At 43.7% G+C, this 22,302-nt stretch overlaps 1 protein-coding gene across 2 annotated transcripts in view; it reads left to right on the top strand.

The window, feature by feature from the left end:
• Positions 1 to 21,786, top strand: part of PPM1F (protein phosphatase, Mg2+/Mn2+ dependent 1F) — a 62,319-nt gene extending 40,533 nt beyond the window's left edge. For both annotated transcript variants that reach the window (XM_063964782.1, XM_063964783.1), the window contains 4 exons: positions 10,412 to 10,600; positions 15,322 to 15,465; positions 16,710 to 16,803; positions 19,008 to 21,786. In XM_063964782.1, coding sequence (XP_063820852.1) covers positions 10,412 to 10,600; positions 15,322 to 15,465; positions 16,710 to 16,803; positions 19,008 to 19,375 — 795 coding nt within the window. In that variant the 3' untranslated portion in view covers positions 19,376 to 21,786. The remainder of the gene's footprint in view (positions 1 to 10,411; positions 10,601 to 15,321; positions 15,466 to 16,709; positions 16,804 to 19,007) is intronic.
• Positions 21,787 to 22,302: the final 516 nt, after the last annotated feature.

The raw sequence follows: 22,302 nt of genomic DNA, 5'->3' as shown, positions 1-22,302 counted from the left end.
ATAGCTAATTTAAATATATACTTCAATACAAAGGTATTTCCTTTTCCTATAAATATATAAAAATACAAAATAATATGGCAAGCCCATATATTGAAAGTCCTGTATAATTGGGTTAATATGTTCTTTAACACAGTGGGGATGGTGTAATGGTTCACATTACTGCCTCACAGCATGGTTCGATTCCCACCGTGGCCCTAACTGTGTGGAGTTTGTATATTCTCCCATGCATGTGTGGGTTTCCTCCTGGTACTCCGGTCTCCTCCCACACTCCAAAAATATATTGGTAGGTTAATTAGCTCCCAACAAAAAATTAACCCTAACGTGTAAATGTTCAGGGCAGACTAGTGTTACTTATCTGCTGTCAAATTCTGTGTTTGTAATGCAATATCTATATTTGTAGAGCCAAGAAAGTGTTATGAAAGCTCCCACTCAGAATGATTGCTCTCCGTATATATTGAATATTTATTTAAAAAACAAAAACAAGAAACACACTGGACATTGACTTTCTCCATAGAGCTTCTTTCTCCGGCAGGGTCCACAGGTTATCCACAGGATGACAATAGGATATGATGAAGCGACAGTGGATTTGCACCAATCGGTCAAAGCTTTCCGGCCTCCCAGCATGCAACGGGCCTGTCCATATATCCCCGCCTCCTTGCTCAGGCAAAACAGTTTTTTGTTTGGTGCGGCAGGAGCCGGACCATGGTCAGAGGGCCGCTGGTTTTTAGCAGCCCTAAGCTTTCTTATTTTATTTTTATAGTCTTACTAATTTTATGAGCAAGTTTTCTAAACATTGTCTTATTCGTACCTTAGAAAGAGTCGCTCTAACAACTCTCAGCCGGGTCGCGACAATACTTACCCACGAGTACAGTGCTGTTTCGACAGGCGTCTGTGTCGGATATACTAGCAGGTCCAGCAGACGTTACCAGGCTGTGGCCGGAGCACGGGAAGAAGGTAAGGCATTGTTTCCGCTTAAAAGGGGAGTACGGACACAGCCGCACTGTTTTGGGACGAGACTACCAAACAGTTGCTGACGCGGCTGCCACCTCGGGTGCACCAACTCTAGGCCTTAGGGATCTTATGCTCCAGGAATAGTATGAGGCCTTGATCCCTAGGGTTGATGTCTGCAGTGGGGAGTCATACGCTCGCTTGGTCACCCCTCCCCCTGGTTCATGACCAGTTTCCTCCGAGTCTCCAGCCATGAACTGTTTCCCACTTCCGTCTCAGACGCTCCTACACGAAGGGGACCCAGTCGCCAGGGCCGGCTCCAGGCATGTTCCAATAGAGCGGCCGAACAGGGCGCCACACTTTATGGGCGCCGCTAGCTCTGGCCGCCATATTGGAGCCTGGAGCCGTCGCTACAGCTGCAGTCCGCTCCCCTCCCCGCTAACTGGCGCCGGCCCGTGAGCCAACCACAGCTCGCGGTCCGGCAGCTGAGGCTGATTGGCTGCCGGACCGCGAGCTTTGATTGGCTTGCGGACCGGCGCCTAGTTGAACCTGTACACCGCCGCCGGAGATTGAGGGCTCCTAGGAGAGGCGCACACTGCGCTCTCCTCCCTGCCCTCAGCCAAAGAGCAGCACCTAGCAGCAGCCTCGGCAACCATCGCGGTGACCGGTGAGCAGCACGGGGGCAGGTGAGGGGGGGGGATATCTGGCACTGGGAACATGTCTGTCACTGGGGGCATGAGACATGTGTATCTGGCATTGGGGGGCATATCTGGCACTGTGGGGGCATTTTTATATCTGGCACTGTGGGGACATATCTGGCACTGTGTGGGCATTTTTATATCTGGCACTGTGGGGACATAACTGGCACTGTGGGCATTTATGCATCTGGCACTGGGGGCATTTATGTATCTGGCCCTGTGGGGGGGGGGGGGGGGGGGGCATGGGCATGGGACATGTGTATCTGGCATTGGGGCCATATCTGGCACTATGGGGGCATTTTTATATCTGGCACTGTGGGGACATATCTGGCACTGTGTGGGCATTTTTACATCTGGCACTGTGGGCATTTATGCATCTGGCACTGGGGGCATTTATGCATCTGGCACTGGGGGCATTTATGTATCTGGCACTGTGGGGGCATTTTTATATCTGGCACTGTGGGGACATATCTGGCACTGTGGGCACTTATGTATCTGGCACTGTGGGGGCATTTTTATATCTGGCACTGGGGACATATCTGGCACTGGGGGCATTTATGTATCTGGCACTGGGGGCATTTATGTATCTGGCCCTGTGGGGGCATATCTGGCACTGTGGGGGCATTTTTATATCTGGCACTGTGGGGACATATCTGGCACTGTGGGCACTTATGTATCTGGCACTGTGGGGGCACTTATGTATCTGGCACTGTGGGGGCACTTATGTATCTGGCACTGTGGGGGCACTTATGTATCTGGCACTGTGGGGGCATTTATGTATCTGGCACTGTGGGGGCATTTATGTATCTGGCACTGTGGGGGGCATATCTGCACTGTGGGGGCATTTATGTATCTGGCACTTTGGGGGCATTTATGTATCTGAACTGTGGGTGCATATCTGGCACTGTGTGGCCATTTATGTAGCTGGCACTGCTGGGGGGCATGTCACGTGTAGCTGGCACTGCTGGGGGGCATGTCACGTGTAGCTGGCACTGCTGGGGGGCATGTCATGTAGTGTTCCCGCTAGGCGTCTGTGGCTAGGCAATGTGTCTCAGTGCTCTCCCTGGTGCAATGTGTCTCAGTGCTGTGCCTGGCGCAAAGTGTATAGGAGGTTCTACCTGGTGCAGTGTGTATTAGCTGCACTACTGTGTGGTGTAATGCAAATTGCCACTATTATGTGGCCACGTACCTTCCCCACGAAGTAACTCCCCTTAATTTTTGCTGCGCGCCTTCGGCGCGCACTGTCCATGCTTTAGCATATAGGTATGGGAACAACAAGCATTACAGTATGTACATCATTTTGCCCTCCTAACTTAAAAATGTGCCCTCCCTGTGATCAGCACCATGCCCTAAAAAGTGAACACTATCATGTGTAGCTGGGGGGCATGTCATGTGTAGCTGGCACTGCTGTGGGGCATGTCATGTGTAGCTGGCACTGCTGCGGGGCATGTCATGTGTAGCTGGCACTGCTGCGGGACATGTCATGTCTAGCTGGCACTGCTGCGGGGCATGTCATGTGTAGCTGGCACTGCTAGGGGGCATGTCATGACTATCTGGCACTGCACATTATGTGTATCTGGCACTATACTGGAGACATTGTGTGTAAGGAACACTACTGTGGCTATGTGTAAGGCTGCTAATTGTGTGAAAATATATTTATAGTTTGATATGAAGTTACGAGGCCACGCCCACTTTTCCAGAGGCCACACCCACTTTGGGGGGTGGGGGGGGGGGGCTTTTACATTTTCTCACTAAGGGTGCTAGTAGGCCTGGAGCCGGCCCTGCCAGTCGCAGCATAGTCGGCTGTGTGACTGGTGCGTCTGTGTTCACTATAGGTTCATGGAGCGGCAGTGTACACTAGTAGCGTCTGGATCCACTCTGCGTTCGCTAACGTATTGATCGGTCCTGGAAGCGATGTGAGTCTCCCTGTATCCCTGTTGTTTCTTTCGCAATGCGTCTGAATACGGTAGATCTGTTTAAACATGATTCAGTAATATGTTCTCCTACATACTTGAAATGTAGTTGATGATGTGCTCATATTGCTTATTATACTAATGTACAGTGGGGCGAAAAAGTATTTGGACAGCCACCGATTGTGCAAGTTGACCCACTTAAAAAGATGAGAGGTCTGTAATTTCCATCATAGGTACACTTCAATTGTGCGAGACAGAATCTGAAGAAGAAAAAAAACTGGCAAATCACATTGTATGATTTTTAAACCATTTATTTGTATATTCTTGCGGAAAATAAATATTTGGACAATCAAAAAGTTTAACTCAATACTTTGTAATATAACCTCGGTTGGCAATTACAGAGGTCAAACGTTTCCTGTACTTCTTGACCAGGTTTGCACACACTGTAGCAGGTATTTTGGCCCACTCTGCCATGCAACTCTTCTCTAGATCTGTCATGTTTTGGGGCTGTCGCCGGCCAACACGGACTTTCAACTCCCTCCACAGATTTTCTATTGGGTTGAGGTCTGGAGACTGGCTAAGCCACTCCAGGACCTTGAAATGCTTCTTACGGAGCCGCTCCTTAGTTGTCCGGGCAGTGTGTTTGGGGTCATTGTCATGCTGGAAGACCCAGCCACGTTGCTTCTTCAATGCTCTTACTGATGGAAGGAGGTTTTTGCCCAAAATCTCACGATACATGCCCCATTCAGCCTCCCCTTAATACGGATCAGTCGTCCTGTCCCCTTTGCAGAAAAGCAGCCCCAAAGCATGATGTTTCCACCCCCATGCTTCACAGTGGGTATGGTGTTCTTGGGATGCCATTCATCATTCTTCTCCCTCCATACACGGCGAGTAGAGTTTATACCAAAAAGTTCGATTTTGCTCTCATCTGACCACATTACATTCTCCCAATCTTCCTCTGGATCATCCAGATGGTCACTGGCAAACTTTAGACGGGCCTGGACATGTGCTGGCTTAAGCAGGAGGACCTTTCAGGCGCTGCAGGATTTCAATACATGATGACGTAGTGTGTTACTAATGGTAAACTTTGTGAATGTGGTCCCAGCTCTCTTGAGGTCATTGACCAGGTCCCCCCGTGTAGTTCTGGGCTGATTCCTCACCGTTCTCAAGATTATTGATACCCCACGAGGTCATATCTTGCATGGAGCTCCAGGTCGAGGGAGATTGTCAGTGATCTTGTATTTCTTCCATTTTTTAATAATTGCGCCAACAGTTGATCTCTTCTCACCAAGCTGCTTGCCTATTGTCGAGTAGCTCATCCCAGCCTTGTGCAGCTCTACAATTTTGTCCCTGGTGTCCTTAGACAGCTCTCTGGTCTTGGCCATGGTGGAGAGGTAGCAGTCTGACTGTTTGAGGGTGTGGACAGGTGTCTTTTATACAGATAACCAGTTCAAACAGGTGCCATTAATACAGGTAACGAGTGGAGGATAGAAGAGCTTCTTAAAGAAGAAGTAACAGGTCTGTGAGAGCCAGAAATCTTGCTGCTTGGTAGGTGTCCAAATATTTATTTTCCACAAGAATATACAAGTAAATTGTGTAAAAATCATACAATGTGATTTCCTGTTTATTTTTTCAGATTCTGTCTCTCACAGTTGAAGTGTACCTATGATGGAAATTACAGACCCCTCTCATCTTTTTAAGTGGGTCAACTTGCACAATCGGTGGCTGTCCAAATACTTTTATGCCCCACTGTATAACGTGACTGCTAGTGTGATTGCTGACTTTACTATATTGTGTCAGTTTTGTTCTATTCCAATCCTCAATGCTGGTGCATGGGTAGGGTCGGATTGTAGGTCACTTTAAAAAGCTTAAAGTGATTACAGTCACAAATTGTGTAGTACACTGTGGAAGTGTTGACTATTTATCATGTCTAAGAGTGGCAACGGTGAGGAAGATACTCTCACAGCAACACCAACACTCATATCATGTTTGTCTTGCAAAGCTGTGTTATCCTCTCAGGATCTGGTTCAGGATGGTTTGTGTGTAAATTGTTTTAGCTTTCACCAGGGGTTCTTGAAAAATACAAGGCAGATTCAGGTGCAGGTTGATCCGCCTTGGGCTATATTTGCACAGACTTCATCCAGTATAGCGGAAAGGATAATTCCTCCAACTCCTGTACCGGGAAAAGTTTACACAAGTAACCCTTACATGCAGCTTCCCACCTGTGGTTTATCACTTCCAGCAGCTGCCTCTCAAAAGAAACAGGCTGATAAGCCGGTGATAAGTAAATCTTAATTCTCACAGGCTACACTTGGTTCAGATGAGGATTCATCTGAGGTTGAAAGCTCAATTAATTCTACTTAGGCATATAAAGAGGAGGAGGAAGATCTCAGCTCAGTGGATATAGCGGAGTTAATTAAAGCAATGAAAGCCATTCTAGCCTTAGAGGATTCAGCGGTCCCCACGGGTTCTATTCCCACTCTATGGGTGTCGTGGACACCCACGAGTGGAAATAGTCCCTGTTTGTCGGCATGTCGACCTTCGGGATAGTGAGGGGTCGGGATGCTGGAGGAGGTCATGTGACTGTCGGTCTCCCGACCGCCTTTCACATGAATACCACCCGTGTTTAACCGTCCCAAAACAGTTAAGACTGAGTTTCCAGGATCAGATCAGCTGACGGAAATCATGGAAGAGGCTTGGGCTACGCCTAATAAGAAGTTTAGAATTCCTAAGAAATGGAATTTCAATTATCCTCTTCCAGCTGGGGATTGTTTAAAAAGGGTGGTGGCTCCTAAAGTAGATACGCATGTGATTCGATTAATGCGAAAATCTACATTACCTTTGCCTTCAATTCATGCCTTTGCCTTTATTAAATGATGTCACGGATAGGAGAGTGGATAGTTTTCTAAAAACCATTTTTTCCCTGTCTGGGGCAGTCATAAGGCCAGCCATGGTTTCAGCGTGGATGGCAAAGCCAGTGGCTGCCTGGGCTGATGCATTGGAGGGTGATTTTTTCAATAGCATCTAGAGAGCAAAAATCCCATATAGCACATATAAAACAGGCTGCAATGTTCTTGGAAGAAGCAGCATTGGATATGGGTACTATTGCCTCCAGGGCATCAGCTTCAACAATAGATGCTCGTAGAGCAGTTTGGCTACGTATGTGGAAAGCTGATTCAGAATCTTAGAAGGTTTTTTAATCTTTGCCCTTTTCTGGAGATATTCTTTTTGGTAAAGAATTGACAAATATTTTGGAGTCGGAAGCAGACTCCAAGAAAGTAAAGTTTCCTTCCACATACAATTTCAAACCTAAAGTTCCGGCTTTCCGGCCCTTTCAGTCTAAAGAAAAAGCTAACGGTAAAAGTGATAGCAGGCAGTCCCAATACAACAAGTCTGGTAAGAGTAAAAAGCATTGTGCTACCAGAAGACCAGTTGGTAAGACAGATAAGCCCTCAGCCTGATGGTGCGGGCCTCCACCTGGGGGATCCCAGGGTGGGTGGCCGACTTCTTCAGTTTGCACAGATCTGGCAGCAGTCTACAACAGATGCCTGGGTGCAGGAAGCGGTATCTCTAGGTTATGCTTTTGCCTTCAAGATGCACCCTTCTCAATGGTTTTTTTGTACCAGCCCGTCTCGGGTAGAGACGAAGGCCAGGGCTTTGCAAGAGGCAGTTCAGAAATTGCTTCAGTCAGGAGTAGTCATTCCAGTTCCTCATGTACAGCGAGGACAGGGGTTTTACTCCAACCAGCTTTTAGTTCAGAAGCCAAATGGGTAATTTCGGCCCATTCTCGATCTCAAAGTGCTGAACAAATACATTTGGGTACCTCTGTTTCACATGGAGACTTTACATTCCATCATTTTGGCAATGGAGCCAGGGGATTATATGGTATCCCTGGATATACAGGATGCTTACCTACATGTTCCTATAGCACTGTCCCATCAGTGCTATCTCAGGTTTGCTATCCTCCAACAGCATTTTCAGTTCCAGGCCCTACCTTTTGGGTTAGCCACTACCCCCAGAGTATTTACCAAGATTATGGTTGTAATGGCAGCTTATCTCCGCCAGCAGGGGATAAGAATTTTTCCATACCTCGACGATCTTTTAATCCTTGCACAGTCACAGGAATTGCTCCTATGTCATCTGCAACAGACAATAACGTGTCTGCAGAAGCATGGGTGGCTCATAAATTGGCAAAATCGTCTCTGGTTCCTTCACAGCGGATGACTCACTGTACTGGATTCAAGTCTTCATAGCGTAATGTTACCTCTGAACAAGATATCCAAGGTCCAGTCAAGGATTCAGGACTTGCTACACAGTCAAAAGGTATCCATTCACGCAGCAATGCGTTTGATGGTGTTAACATTCAACATGGTGGATTATGCATAATTCCACTCGAGGACTTTGCAGCGTTTGATTCTTGCCAAATGGAATGGGACGATAAAAACACAGACTATGGTTCTTACGATAGAATTAAGAAGGTCATTAGCCTGGTGGCTATAGACATCCCATCTGGACAAGGGTAGACCCTTTTGGATATCAGATTGGGAAATTCTGACGACAGATGCCAGTCTCCAGGGCTGGGCTGCAGTGTCAGGAAGGTTGTGTTTGCAGGGGCAATGGACCAAGGAAGAAGATAGCCTGCCAATAAATATATTGGAACTTCGGGCCATATACATGGCACGGATTCAGGCAAAATACATTCTTCGGGAAAAACCAGTCCAGATCCGCTCGGACAATGAGATGGCAGTAGCGTACCTCACCCATCAGGGAGGAACTCGCAGGCGAAAAGCGTTGAAGGAGGTAAGTCACATACTAAAGTGGGCAGAACTTCATCATCCAGCCTTGTCCGCAGTGTTCGTTCCGGGAGTCCAAAACTGGGAAGCAGACTTTCTCAGTCGACACGCAATTCAGACAAGCGAATGGGCTCTACACCTGGAGGTCTTCCAGACTCTAGTAGACAAGTGGGGGTTGCCAGAGATAGATCTTATGGCGTCCCGTCTGAACAACAAAGTTCTCGCATACGGGTCAAGAACAAAGGATCCCAGAGCGATCTTTGTGGATGCCCTGTCGGTGAGATGGGACTCTCATCTGGCTTATGTGTTTCCTCCAATCACCCTATTACCCAGGGTGGTGAGAAAGATAAAGCAAGGGAAAGGTGCCATGATACTAATAGCTCCGGCTTGGCCCAGAAGGCAATGGTACACAGATCTGCAGAGAATGTCGATGGATGCTCCACTTCTGCTCCCTCAACGTCCAGATCTACTGATGCAGGGTCCTTGTTATCACAGAATCTGGATCGACTGTCTTTGACGGCGTGGCTCTTGAAACCTCTATCCTGAAGACAAGAGGATTCTTACAACAAGTAATTCAAACTATGCTCAGAGCAAGGAAACCTTCCTCAGCTCGCATTTATCACCGAATATGGCGAACCTATATTCATTGGTGCAGTGAACGGAAAATGGACCCTAAGTCTTTCAGAGTATCCACGGTCTTAGCATTCCTTCAGGCATGGATAGGATAAAGGTTTGAAGGTGGCTTCCTTGAGAGTGCAAGTGTCAGCATTGACTCACTGTATGGTTCCAAAAGAAAATTGCCTACTTACAGGATGTGCATACTTTTTCCAGGGAATGCTGCGCATTCAACCTCCTTTTGTTCCTCCTACAGTGCCTTGGGACTTAAGTCTAGTCCTGAAAGCCCTTCAAGTTGCCCCATTTGAACCACTTAATAAAGTGAATCTTAAATGGTTGACAGCTAAAGTTCTCTTTCTACTGGCTATGGCGTCGGCTAGAAGAGTGTCAGATTCAGGGGCATTATCATGTCGTTCCCCATATCTGATTTTTTTAATCCAGATAAAGTAGTTATCAGAACTTGATCTGGATATCTTCTGAAGGTGGTGTCTAAATTCCACCTTATTGAAGAAATTGTAGTCCTGGCTTTCCAGGTACCAGGCCTTTCTGCGAGAGATGCATCGCTGGATGTGGTCCGTACATTAAGGATCTACGTGGATCGTACCAATGCCATCAGAAAGACAGATTCTCTTTTCATTCTCTACGGATTTTACAAGAGAGGATGGCCTGCTGATACTGGCAAGATGGCTTCTGATTACTATTTCAGAAGCATATTCTCAAGCTGATCTCCCTGTTCCGGCTAATGTCTCTGCTCACTCTACTCGTAAGGTAGGTCCATCATGGGCAGCACAACGTGGTGCTTCAGCAGAACAGATATGTAAGGCAGCCACATGGTCTTCCATTAACACTTTTATTAGACATTATGCCATGGATACCTTTGCCTCTCATGACGCTGAATTCGGGTGAAGGATTCTCCTGTCCAATCAGGAGCGTCCCCACCACTATAAATTGTTTTGGGAAATCCCATTTTTAGCCTGTGGACACTGCCGGAGAAATATACGTTCTATTAAGAACTTACCATTCATAACGGTTTTTCTCCTAAGTCCACAGGATCCACAGGGATCCCACCCTGACGCACCTGATTTGGGGATCATTTTACTCACTAACCTCTTCCTTCTTGTACGGAAGAGTGTGCATGTGTGTTATTATCGCCTGATTAGGGCTATCTATGATGCTCCTGCCCTGAGCTTTGGATTACAACTGATTTGCCTGAGCCAGGAGGTGGGGATATATGGACGGGGCACGTTGCATGCTGGGAGGCCGGAAAGCTTTGACGATTGGTGAAAATCCGCTGTCGCTTCATCATATCCCATTGCTATCCTGTGGCCTTAGGAGAAATACTGTTATCAACGGTAAGTTCTTACCATAACGTATATATTTTTTTAAAATTTAAGCTGCATATGAAAAAATCAAAGATTCTAATGATCAAGTTTATTGCTTTTAGGATGGTGTGGAGCGATCATTCTTTGCTGTTTTTGATGGGCACGGTGGGTTGGATGCTGCCAATTATGCTGCTACCCATGTCCATGTGATGGTGGCTCATCATGAAGCATTGCCATCAGACCCAGCTCGAGCCCTGAAGGAAGCTTTTCAACGCACAGATGCTATGTTCTTGAAGAGAGCAAAAAGAATGGTAAATACGTTAAAGCCAGTCATCAATTAAGAACTTAAGTTCCTATTTTCCTACAGTATATTGACAAAGCTATCCTATCTCCTTAAATAAGTCCTGTCCAGCTTGTGGCTCGGCAGAGTACAGTCACCACAGTGTAAAGCCATGCTGTCTCAGTGTCCACTTGGCAGCACTAGACTATTACCACAGCAAGTTAGTTGTCTGTATCTATGACTTAACTTTGTGGAATTGGTGAGGTTCCTTTGTTCACTAGACAGAAGCCCTTTTATATCATTGGATGAAACTGTGGGCTTTTACTTTTTGTAGGCTTTTCACAACACTAGCCCTTTATCATCCCTGCTCATCTGCAGAGTTCACGGATTGCCAACAAGAGATGCGGTAATAACGTAGAAGACATGATGTCACTGGTAGATTTTTATCCAGTATAGAATTGTTGAATTTGTGAAAGCAAACTATGAAATAATTAGTTTTGGTATATGCACTTATATTTTTCTCTAAACTATGGACCAATGCCGTTGTCAAATTATGTTGAGTTTGTTACTGTAAAACAAATGATATTTAGAGATCATTTCAGAATGTTTGCTGTGCTGCATTGTAATCAAATTAAAAATTCCAGCAAGAAAGTAGAATTAACAGGTGCACGCTGGGAGCTCACTGATTGGCATGAAGGGTCTTAAATTATTTAATTGTGTTAGACAAAGTTAAGGTATCTGGGATATATCAAGAACATGTGGTAGTATGAAGATTAATAGGCAGTTTGAGTCCTTTAGCGCAGAGATTCTCAAATCCAGTTATTGTGACACTATAAGGGGATTTTTGTGCACTCACTTTTTAATCTTTTTTTTTTTTTTCTGAATCCATCTGGGGAGACTGCTATCATGGGTTTCTGGTGGGACCACAGGAGCTGGCACTTAAATATAGCGCTATAGCTAAAAATAGAAGCTCCATCCCTCTGCAAACCCGAGAAGACCAGTACAAATTGAAGAGTGACTGCAAAGGAGGAGCAGTAACCCAGTGAAACATCTGGAAACACCAACCAAACAATAGCAGGGAAAAGACTGTAACAAAAACCCTCAAGACTGAGTATGAGGGAGGGAATGCAGTGTCCCACAGATGTTTCCAGAGAAAAGGATTCAATTTTGAGTACACAACCATTTCCTTTTCTCCTTCATCCATGCTGGGGGACACTGCTACCATGAAATGTTCAACAGCCTCTCCCAAGGGAGGGATCACTCAGGCAGTCTAACTGGAGAACCATATGCTTTAAGCTGGCGCCTCCAGAGGCAAACACCTGAAAACTAGAATTTCATGAGTGTGGACAGAGAAACCAGTAGCAGTCTAGCACAGCTGCTCAGGTGAAGCCCCGTGCCGCCCGTCCTGGTTTCGTGAAGCTGATGGACAGAATACCAGAGAGACAGTTTATTGGTTTAAATGAAAAGAGGAAACAACCTTTGGTTGGAACTAAGGTATGGTATGCAAAACCGCCCTGTTCTCATGAAATATGAGGAAAGGTCACTTGCAAGGCAATGCACCTGACTTGGAAACACACAAGCTGACGCAATGGCCATGAGGGAGGTCCTCTTCCAAGTAACAAATTTAAGTTCAACAGAATCCACTAGCTCAAAGGGAACCTTCTGAGGATGCAAAAAATAGATTTACACCTGGCGCCAATTGGTAGCTAATTAACTGCAACTTTCAATGGGGCTTACCAAACCCTGAATATGTAAACAAGGAAAAAGAGAGAGAGAGCAGGAATTTATTAAAAGTTAAAAAGTTACTTTCTTTTAAAAATAAATATATATATATATATATATATATATATATATATACTGAATACCCATGCTTCGCTACGGAATTTCAAGTATTTTCACAAAGAGATGAAAAGCGCTGGTATTTAAGCAAATGTAATAGTGCTTTTAAATTTTTTTACAAATATCTTTGTCAGACCGCACCTCCGGGCAGGCCTTCCACGGATTGATGCTGTCAAAAGGCCGGCGCTGAGGAGAAAAATCCGCTTCCTTCTCTGCCCTGTCTCATCTCTGATGCTGCCCTGCTCAGTGCTGTAAATGCTGGGACGACAGGCCAAGCTCCACCTGATGTATGTTAAATATGTAAGGTTTGCAGGGATAGACTGACTCTATTCCAAAGGGCCATAGGTCTCCTTGCTTAGCTACTTGTTCTCCTTGGGGCTCCTCCTTTGAGGTAAAGATTTTCGCACAACACTTAAGGTCACTGGGAGAGCTGTTGGTACCCTTTACACAGCAGATAATCGGATACTATCAAACTTTCCTTTAATGCATTTAAGAGTCAAAATATCTCTCTCCTTTCCTCTGATTGCTCTCTGAGAGGTTTGGCAATGTTTAGTTCAAGTAACAGATTAACTTCTGATAATTGAGACACTATCCTCTCCTGACTGGGTTGGTTAAGTACTTATATATGAAATCTATATGGCAGTTGCAGAGCAGTCCATTATTCAAATAGGGGAGCCACACCCAGCGATGTTTGACAGTGTTTATGGGTGGCAGTTGATGTGGCTCCCCTATTTGAATAATGGACTGCTCTGCATATATACTCTTGTCTTCACCGAATCATTATTCTAATATCTTTATTAATCTGTATTAAAATTGGTTTAGCACAGTCATATAAGATAGATAGTTGTCTATACTACCATAGGGAGTTTGTGGTCTGGTCCAGTTGCCTCCTGTTTCTTCCTATGTGCAGTCCTTATCTGGAGGATAGATGTTATTTGCGATCATCAACAGATATTCCACTTAGAAGCTGTGCTTTATTCCAAAAAGGAAAATAATGTGTCTGGATACAGACACTTCTCAGCAGCGTGTCTGTGCAGCATTAGAGAGAGTTCCTTAGATGAATGCGATGTGAGATGTATAAACCTCATGTCCACACAGCAATTAACTTTCCTATGCGGCGTAGCCATGTACAATTACTTGTTTCCCCGCCTCTTATCTCGTATCAGCGGCTTCCCCAACATTGCTGACAAGGCACCAGCTGTGACTTCTTGATATTCAGAATCCATCAGAGTTCCTGAAGGACCCACTTTGTGTGGTCTAGGTGCGTCTGCTACAACGGAGCTAAGTCGGTCTTTGAGAAGATCGTCCAAGTAAGGTATAACTGTTTTTACCCAGTGTTCACTGCCGTGATATTTGTGAAAATGCTTGGTGCCATGGCCAGACCAAACAGCAAAGCCTGGAACGGATAATGAGTCTATCTGACCGTAAACCTGAGGAGAGAATTATTTCTGGCCCAAATCGTAATGCAAAGGTACACATACATTATGTTGATGGATGCTAAAAATTAATTGGCCTCCATGCTACAGATTACGAATTTGACGGACTCCATTTGAAAATTATACACCCAAAGTCTGGTATTCAGGGCTCGAAGATTACAAATCGGCTAGAAGGACATATCTGGCTTTTAGACAAGTGATAAGTTGGAGTAAAATCCTTTCTTTCCTTCACCAGTACCGGAGCAGTCACACTTTCTGAAAGTAGGGAGTCAATAGCCTGGTTTAATGCCACCCTCTTCTGCGTTTCCCAGGGAAGAGCATTGATGAAAAAAATGTTGGTGGCGTTCCCCTGAGGTCAATTAGATAATCTCTGGATATGATGCCTAACACCCAGACAGAAGACTGCACCCACTTGTCCCTGTATGGGAGAAGGTGACTTCCTTTTCTCGACTGGAATGGTGGTAGGAGACCCTGTCAGACGCTAGGTTTCTCGGGAGCATCTGATGACCCTGTAAATCTGCCTCTTGGTGCTGAGCCTGCGCCAGAAAAGACACTGCCTCTGGCAGCCGCACCCTCCAATAGGAAGAGCGACAGGTGCAAAAACTCGGACCCCACTGCGCAGACACAGGCAGAAATGTACTTTTGCCACCCGTGGCCTGAGCAATCACCACACCTGACTCTGGCCTAAAGAGAACACCCCCACCAAACCTGAAGTGCTTCCAGAGAGCATTTGGATTTTGAATCTGCTTCCCATGAACTAAACCAGAAGGCCTGCCTAGTAGTGATGGCAGTAGCCGATAATGTGGACGCTTCCTAGGCAGCCTCACACACATATTCCACCACACCACGGAGTTGTTTTGCTAAATCCATCAAGGAGTCTCTGAGGAATCTGTCTGGAGCACCCACACCAGATAACAACCCAAAGCCCATAAAAATAAACTTAAGGCGACCTTCAAGTTTTTTGTACAAAAGAATGCTGAGCCCTGAATTACAAATGCAGTTGTCTTGGCCAAGCGCACCACTGAGGCAACCTCCTTGGGAGATTGTTCCCACTTAGACACAAACTCTGCTAGAAGCGAATAAAGATACACAATTTTCTGAGGGACAAGAGTCAACCTGGCACCCCCTAAAAGGTGACCGCAATTGCTAGTCCTCAGGTGGTCTCCATGGAGACCAAAGTACATCCCAGAGAGCAAAACCTCTGTTCAGCTTCTCCCGTGGTAAAACAGCAAGCCAGTCCAGTTCACAGTAGTTGCCGCATTCCCGTAGTTTGTGAGAAATCCACACTGAAATGTTCTGGAATGTAAATTCATGCCGTGTATATTTCAACTTATAAAATACTGAACTTTTTTATTTTATTTTTTTTCTTCACTGATTTTGTATAACACTGCTCTTTTCATTCTGTTAATCATTCTGAGTTAAATTGCTACTGTTAGATATTAGGCTGAATTCATACCAACTCCTTTTCTTTCTGCAGAGATTGCGTAGTGGTACCACTGGGGTGTGTGCCCTACTGGAGGGTGATCGGCTACATGTGGCTTGGTTAGGAGACTCCCAAGCTTTTCTTGTACAACAAGGGAATCCAGTAACACTCATGGAGCCCCACAAGCCAGAGAGAGAGGTGAGCTGGGGTGTACACTTCTAGGCTTCTTTATATTTCTAACTTGTACTACAAACACTGGGATGCTTTCTTGTAGGTAACTTCTACATAGTAATGTATTATCGCAAGAGAGAATGCTAGGAGTAGATCATTATTCGATATCAGTCATTTTGAGGCCACACATGCTGAAATATCGGGCCCCTTTCCCAACTTAGCCCATAAAACCTCAGCTCCAGCCATCATTAGTGCATCAAATTGGAAGTATTGTTGTTCCACATGTGCTACTGGTGGAAATCTGCAAAACAATCACTATATTTTTGAGAGCAACCAATTTAAACTCTGTGGAGGCAGGTACAGGTTGAGTATCCCTTATCCAAAATGCTTGGGACCAGAGGTATTTTGGATATCGGATTTTTCTGTGTTTTGGAATAATTGCATACCATAATGAGAGATCATGGTGATGGGACCTAAATCTAAGCACAGAATGCATTTATGTTACATATACACCTTATACACACAGCCTGAGGTCATTTTAGCCAATATTTTTTATAACTGTGCATTAAACAAAGTGTGTGTACATTCACACAATTCATTTATGTTTCATATACACCTTATACACACAGCTTAAAGGTCATTTAATACAATATTTTTAATAACTTTGTGTATTAAACAAAGTTTGTGTACAGTGAGCCATCAGAAAACAAAGGTTTCACTATCTCATTCTCACTCAAAAAAGTCTGTATTTCTGAATATTCCGTATTTCGGAATATTTGGATATGGGATACTCAACCTGTATTAGAAATAAGTTTTTGTTTTATTTGAGGAACATTATGTACATGTATATAGCATTACATTATACAAATAATGTTAATAGAATTGATCTAGTGTTAAAATAGCATATAGACTGCCCTATGTTCATTTATTAATTATAATAAGAATTGTACACATGGGGAATGTACGTATTATGAATATAAAAGTTCTGCATTGCTTGAAATGAGTAAGGTACACTTTTATCTCCCTGCTGTGTAATGTTGCCTCCAGATCAAGGAGAGATGGTGGCAGTTAGTGGACCCTTGTAGCTAGTTACATACTTTCTTCGGTAAGCAGAAATTATATTTTGTGGTAGGGGAGCTTGAGCTTTAGTTATTTTGGTCCAAGTGGAAAAATTTTATATACTGATCAGAATGATGGTGCCTTTTATGTTTCTCTAGTGTTTACTACATGGCAATCTTTGACCATTTGCTTTGAACACATTTCTTTCATAGGATGAACGTGAAAGAATAGAGTCTCTGGGCGGCTGCGTTACTTTTATGGGATGCTGGCGAGTTAACGGGACCCTTGCTGTATCCAGAGCCATCGGTGAGTAAATGACTTGAGCTTGTCTACTTTTAATTCTTTAAGTGTAGTAGTGCAATTCCAGGGCTGCCCTCCAATGTAACACCCTATGGATAGTCGGCTATAGATTATAACAGTTCAGACACATCTTTTAATGCTGCTTGTTTGCATTCTAGCGAACTACAAGGGTTCCCCAACCTGCACAGAAAGTCTAAGGGGTATATTCAATTGAAGTCGTAACAATTCCGACATTCATTTGTCGGAATGGATCCGACCTGGGCTATTCAAATGACATCTCAATTCGACTTTTAAAAAAGTCAAATTGAGGTGCGGGACGCTGTGGCGCTGCTCTCCCCCCAGTCTCTCTGCCTCTCCAGTCCTGTCGGTTTTGGCCACGTTTTCGAAACAAGCACGTGGATCGGCAGCTATTCCGCCGATCCACGTGCTTTTTGACAAGTCGAATTCCTCGACTTGTCGAAAAATTTGGGGTTTGATTGAATAGGTCAAATCACGATTCGACCTTAAAAAGTCGAAAACTGACGTCTTTTTCGACAGACGGCAGCTTTCGACTTCAATTGAATATACCCCTAAGGCTACTGGCACACTAGTACGTTGTGCACACTATAGGGATGATTCACATTTGCACACAAGTTAACAGCAATAACACAATAAAAATACAAGAGCAGATATTAAATTTGCAAAAAGGTCTTGGTTTTAAAATTTGCCCAAAACAAAAATACTATAAGTAATTACTTCAGTAGTGATATGCCACAAAACATGCACTGCGTCATCATAAAATCTAAAAAGATATCAAACGTTTCTTTAGTGCGCACTGGTTGCTGCCTTTGAATTAGATGCCAATTTTTGGGCTTTCCCAATGCCCTGGAGTTACAACGTGCTAGAGTGTTTGGCACAAAGCTCAAATGGCGCTTCCAGGTCCAGATATAACACTAGTTACTGACCACATACATAAAAGACATTAGAATTTTTATATTTATACGTTCCCTTTTATCCAGTGATTCTCAGGGAGTAGATATTGTGTAGTCCACAGATATAGATGGATATCCCCTGTTAGATCACATGGGTCCTCATGATTTATATAAAAGATCACATGAAAATATACATAGTGTAATACTATTTAATAGTCCATACACACAAAAATTACATAAAATTTACACACATTGTTAAAAACATTTAAAAACAAATATAGCACAATGGTCTGGATATGACAAACTTTCTTCCGTGTCTAAAATATCGACACTTCCTATTAGTATTGTGCTCTGCCAGCACACATAGGATTAAGGCAGTATCCCAAGAGTAGATGGAGGCTGTAATTACCAAATGGCTTGAGAACTGGCAACGGACAGGTTTCAAGCAAGTTGTATCTCGGTGGAATCCTGTGTCCTCCCGAGTAAGGCACCACGGATCCTCTCCTCTATGATTAGATTACACACTCAACAGAACTCATATGGGGGCCACCTGTAGAACACTGACGCGTTTCAACCCTTGCTTGGGTCTTTTTCAAGGCGAGGGAATGTGTAAGTATAAAATTCTAATGTCTTTTATGTATGTGGTCAGTAACTAGTGTTATATCTGGACCTGGAAGTGCCATTTGAGCTTTGTGCCAAACACTCTAGCATGCACTGCTTCATCACCTACTGTTTATCGGAGGCCTTCGCCTTGTGACTGTATTGTTCTTAACTAGAGCAGATCAAACTTTTTTTTTTTTTTTTTATTGTGTAAACAATATGCTAGGAGTTTTGTCTGTTTTCTAGCTGGATGAGAAGTTATTGCCCCTATTTGGAGTTGATACTTTTTTCAGTCGAGCAATGGATGAGTTTTAGATCCTATCTAGAATTCAGTTTTTTCACACATTCTGTTTATCGCAGTTATTTTAAACCAATGATCAATTCTAATTATGTGCAGTGTTGAACATATGGAAATCCCCAATGCATGCTTTATCCAGATTGACTGACTGATTTTATCTATAGATAAAGATTGTGTATCATAATTGACTGCTCCCGATAAAATCTACACATCTTTTTGCGGGAAACGATTGTCTAGTTCCTAACATATTTTCATTTTGGTGGTACAATAGACAGTAATATTAGGCCACAGCAGTTTGTTTGGATTGCCTGCTGAGCCCTTCCCATTTTCTTGGTCTGTGTGGTGTAGGTGTGTTCTTTCCTATGTAACTTGATTTGATAATGTTCTTGTCCTATTTTCAGGTGACATTGACCAAAAGCCATACGTGTCTGGAGAAGGTGATGTAACTTCCCACCACCTAAGTGGTTTAGAGGACTTTTTGGTCTTGGCTTGCGATGGTTTTTACGATGCTGTGTCGCCATCTGAGGCACCTGGCCTTGTTCTAGGCCACCTTCGGGAGAATGGTGGAGATTGGCAACACGTCGCGCAGAGGCTTGTCACAGCTGCTAAAGAGGGTGGCTCTAGTGACAATATCACAGTGCTGGTGGTCTTCCTACAGGAACCGGCAAAAATCCTAGAGGATTTTTTGGCACATGGTAATAGGGATGATGAACCATTGTTTGATTTTGGAGGTGGGGGAGTAGAGGTTGTGTCAGACAATGCTGGTTGATGAATCCTTTTTTGCTGATGTGAAAATCTCAGGATATTTTGTAAGGGAAAGCGGTAGAGTATTTCACCATCCAACCCCTCACATGAGGTCATGCCTCAACTGTTCAATCTAGAACATTCTAAATTCTTAGCCAAGAATTGTCCTTAACCAGCTTTTCAATGTTAAAACAATCGGGGGTAAAGTTACTAAGATGGGAGTTCTATTTAAGATGGGATGTTGCCTATAGCAAACTATCGGGTTCCAGGTATTATCTTCTAGAAGGCGCTAGATAAATGAGAAGTAGATTCTGATTGGTTGCCATGGGCAACATCCCATCTTAAATAGGACTCCCTACTTAGTAAATTTACTCCTCAGAGAGGTATCCCTATTATACTGAAGGAGTTTAAAGGGACAACAATTTAAGACAATTACTACACTACAATTTTAGAAAAAGGAAATACTGGATATAGTTAATCATGATATTATGCTGGTTTAGTCGTTGCTATGACTGAATCTTCTGTTCATGTTTACAGCATTACATTTGCTGTATGAAGTTCTCGGACTGCACAGTGATGATCTACAGTTAGTCAGTGCTATTTGTAATATCACTGACTAATCGCTACTTTAATTTTACTGTATGTCATGTTCTTTTTTGGGGTTTGCAGCTCTAAAATAAGTGTTCCAGATGTTTAAGAGTGCCTAATACAACATGAAAATGATTTCATTTTATTATTTCATGCATTGAAAAAAAAAAAAATCAAAGCACAAAAAGTGTCTCTAGCACATAAAAACCTACATTAAATAGAGGATAATCTCCTCCTTGTGCCAGTCTGACGCATTTTCTGGACAAGGTCCAATTTAGTCTTAACGTTTCAATAGGGTGCTCCTGATGCAAACATACAGAAGTCTAAAGGTGCATACACACTAGGCGACGTCGCTCTATGAGCGACATCGCCTAGTGTTTGCCCCAGCCGGGCAGTGGTGGCAGTGCATACACACTGAGCAATATGACGACCATATCGCCCAGTGACGTCACGCCGCGGCAGGGCCATGCAGACAGCTCTTGGGCGACGACCCAAATTGAGCAAGCATGCACCACAGACACCGTGGGTCGTTAATGACCCATGGTGCCGCGCATCGGTTGTCGTCGCCAGCATACACACTTGCCTAGAAAGTGAACGACGTTGCTCAGGAAGGGTGAAAATGAACGACGTTATTTATTTTTTCGGCAAGTGCGTATGCACCTTTAGTGGTGTCCGTATATGCAGACAATGAAAGGCATTATTAATGAAAGTTATAATTCCTTTTAATTGTGACTGCTGTGTAGTTGTTGGCCAGCTTCAATGCTTTTAACAGATACAAATGAGTTTTATTCTGATAGCCAATTCAAACTTACAGAATTTTGTATCTTTTCCAGTACTTTACTGAGTTATCTGCACAGTCACTACACATTTCACTGGTGTGTGAACAGAGCTGTACTGATGATGAAATCCTGCTTGCATGCAACTTTCTTATAGCAACTAAACTATAACTAGCACCTTTTTTTCCACCTTTTTTTTAATGTGGAACAAGGTGAATTTGAAGGCGCTGCATCTTATGCTTATTGTGGCAACAGCATTGCTGTAAAACAAAACCTATATCTCATTCCTTTGGTAAATTGCATACAAACCTTACAGGGTCACTCCATGAAAATGGTCTTTTTATGTAACGTTTGTTACCATGACAAGCTTTGCATCAAAATGAAAGCATATCATGTGCCACACAAACAACATTTACTTTGCATAAAATATTCAAAACACATGGTCAAAAAAATATATTTCACATGAAATATATTTCAAAATATAACGTTTGTTACCATGGAATGACCGTACAGAGCTTCATCCTTGCATCCAGTAATTACTGCAGCTCTTGCGCCTGACCATTACCCACAGCAATGCTGACATGATTTACTAATGTTTTGCTTCTATTTATAAATAAGTAACTTTTATGGTGTGGTTCTTTACAGTATTACTCTCCTACGGGCCCCTGCACACACCTTATTTTTATTCATATGTGGCCCACTTCACTTACCATCAAATGATAAATACAGCTGTTTATTTTCATCATAAAGGGAGTGCCTATCGCTCTATAAATAGTTTTATTGTTGTGAATCTTGTCTGTTGTGTCTATTTAAACATGTTTTTGAATTTACAGTGTTAATGTTTTATACAGGTAAAGCTACAATTTTATTTTGTAATATTCCGTTCTCTGCATTGACATTTGCCTGTCTCAGGACTTACTAGTTGTCTGTGAGTTGGAGGGATATGAGTTCCAGAAAGAGACAATTGTTATTGATAAAGCTACATATTCGGTTCAGTATTGTAATCCGCCTTTTGTATACCCTCTATGTACCCATAAGTTTTGTACAAATAAATGTTTTTTTATATCTGTAAGCATATGGCGACTGTGTCAATCATTTCATCATCTTTAAGCATGCTGTGTGGTGTTTAGAAAATGTAAAATAAATAAATATTGTGTTTGTTTTTTGGGTGGTGGGTCAAATATTTTGATAGCATAGTGCAGTGGATCCCAAACTCTATCCTCAAGGCACCCTAAAGCCTCATACACACTAGACGAGAAAGTAAAAGATCTTGCTCAGAAGGGCCAATCTGAGCGAGATCTTCTACAAACTCGTCCAGTGTGTACACTCAATGTCGTTACGATGTGCGCTCCCGTGCATCGTTAATGACCCACCCTCCCTCGTCTGAACATGTACAGAGGGAGGTCCTCGTTAACGACAACCGTCCCATTCCGTCGTAGCCCCCACTGTCCCCCTCCGCCGCCGCTGCTTTCCCCGCTGGCATTGGCAAGTAGGTATGCACTTGCCGATGCCGGCACCCCACTGGGTCTCTGCTACTGCCCATGTTGGCAGGGACGCGTTTAGTGTGTATGGGGCCTAACAGTCCAGA

The sequence above is a fragment of the Pseudophryne corroboree genome, chromosome 1 (genome assembly GCF_028390025.1).
Source record: "Pseudophryne corroboree isolate aPseCor3 chromosome 1, aPseCor3.hap2, whole genome shotgun sequence".
NCBI lineage: Eukaryota > Metazoa > Chordata > Amphibia > Anura > Myobatrachidae > Pseudophryne > Pseudophryne corroboree.
The sequence above is the reverse complement of the archived record's forward strand: the minus strand, read 5'-3'. Positions and strand labels throughout refer to the sequence as shown.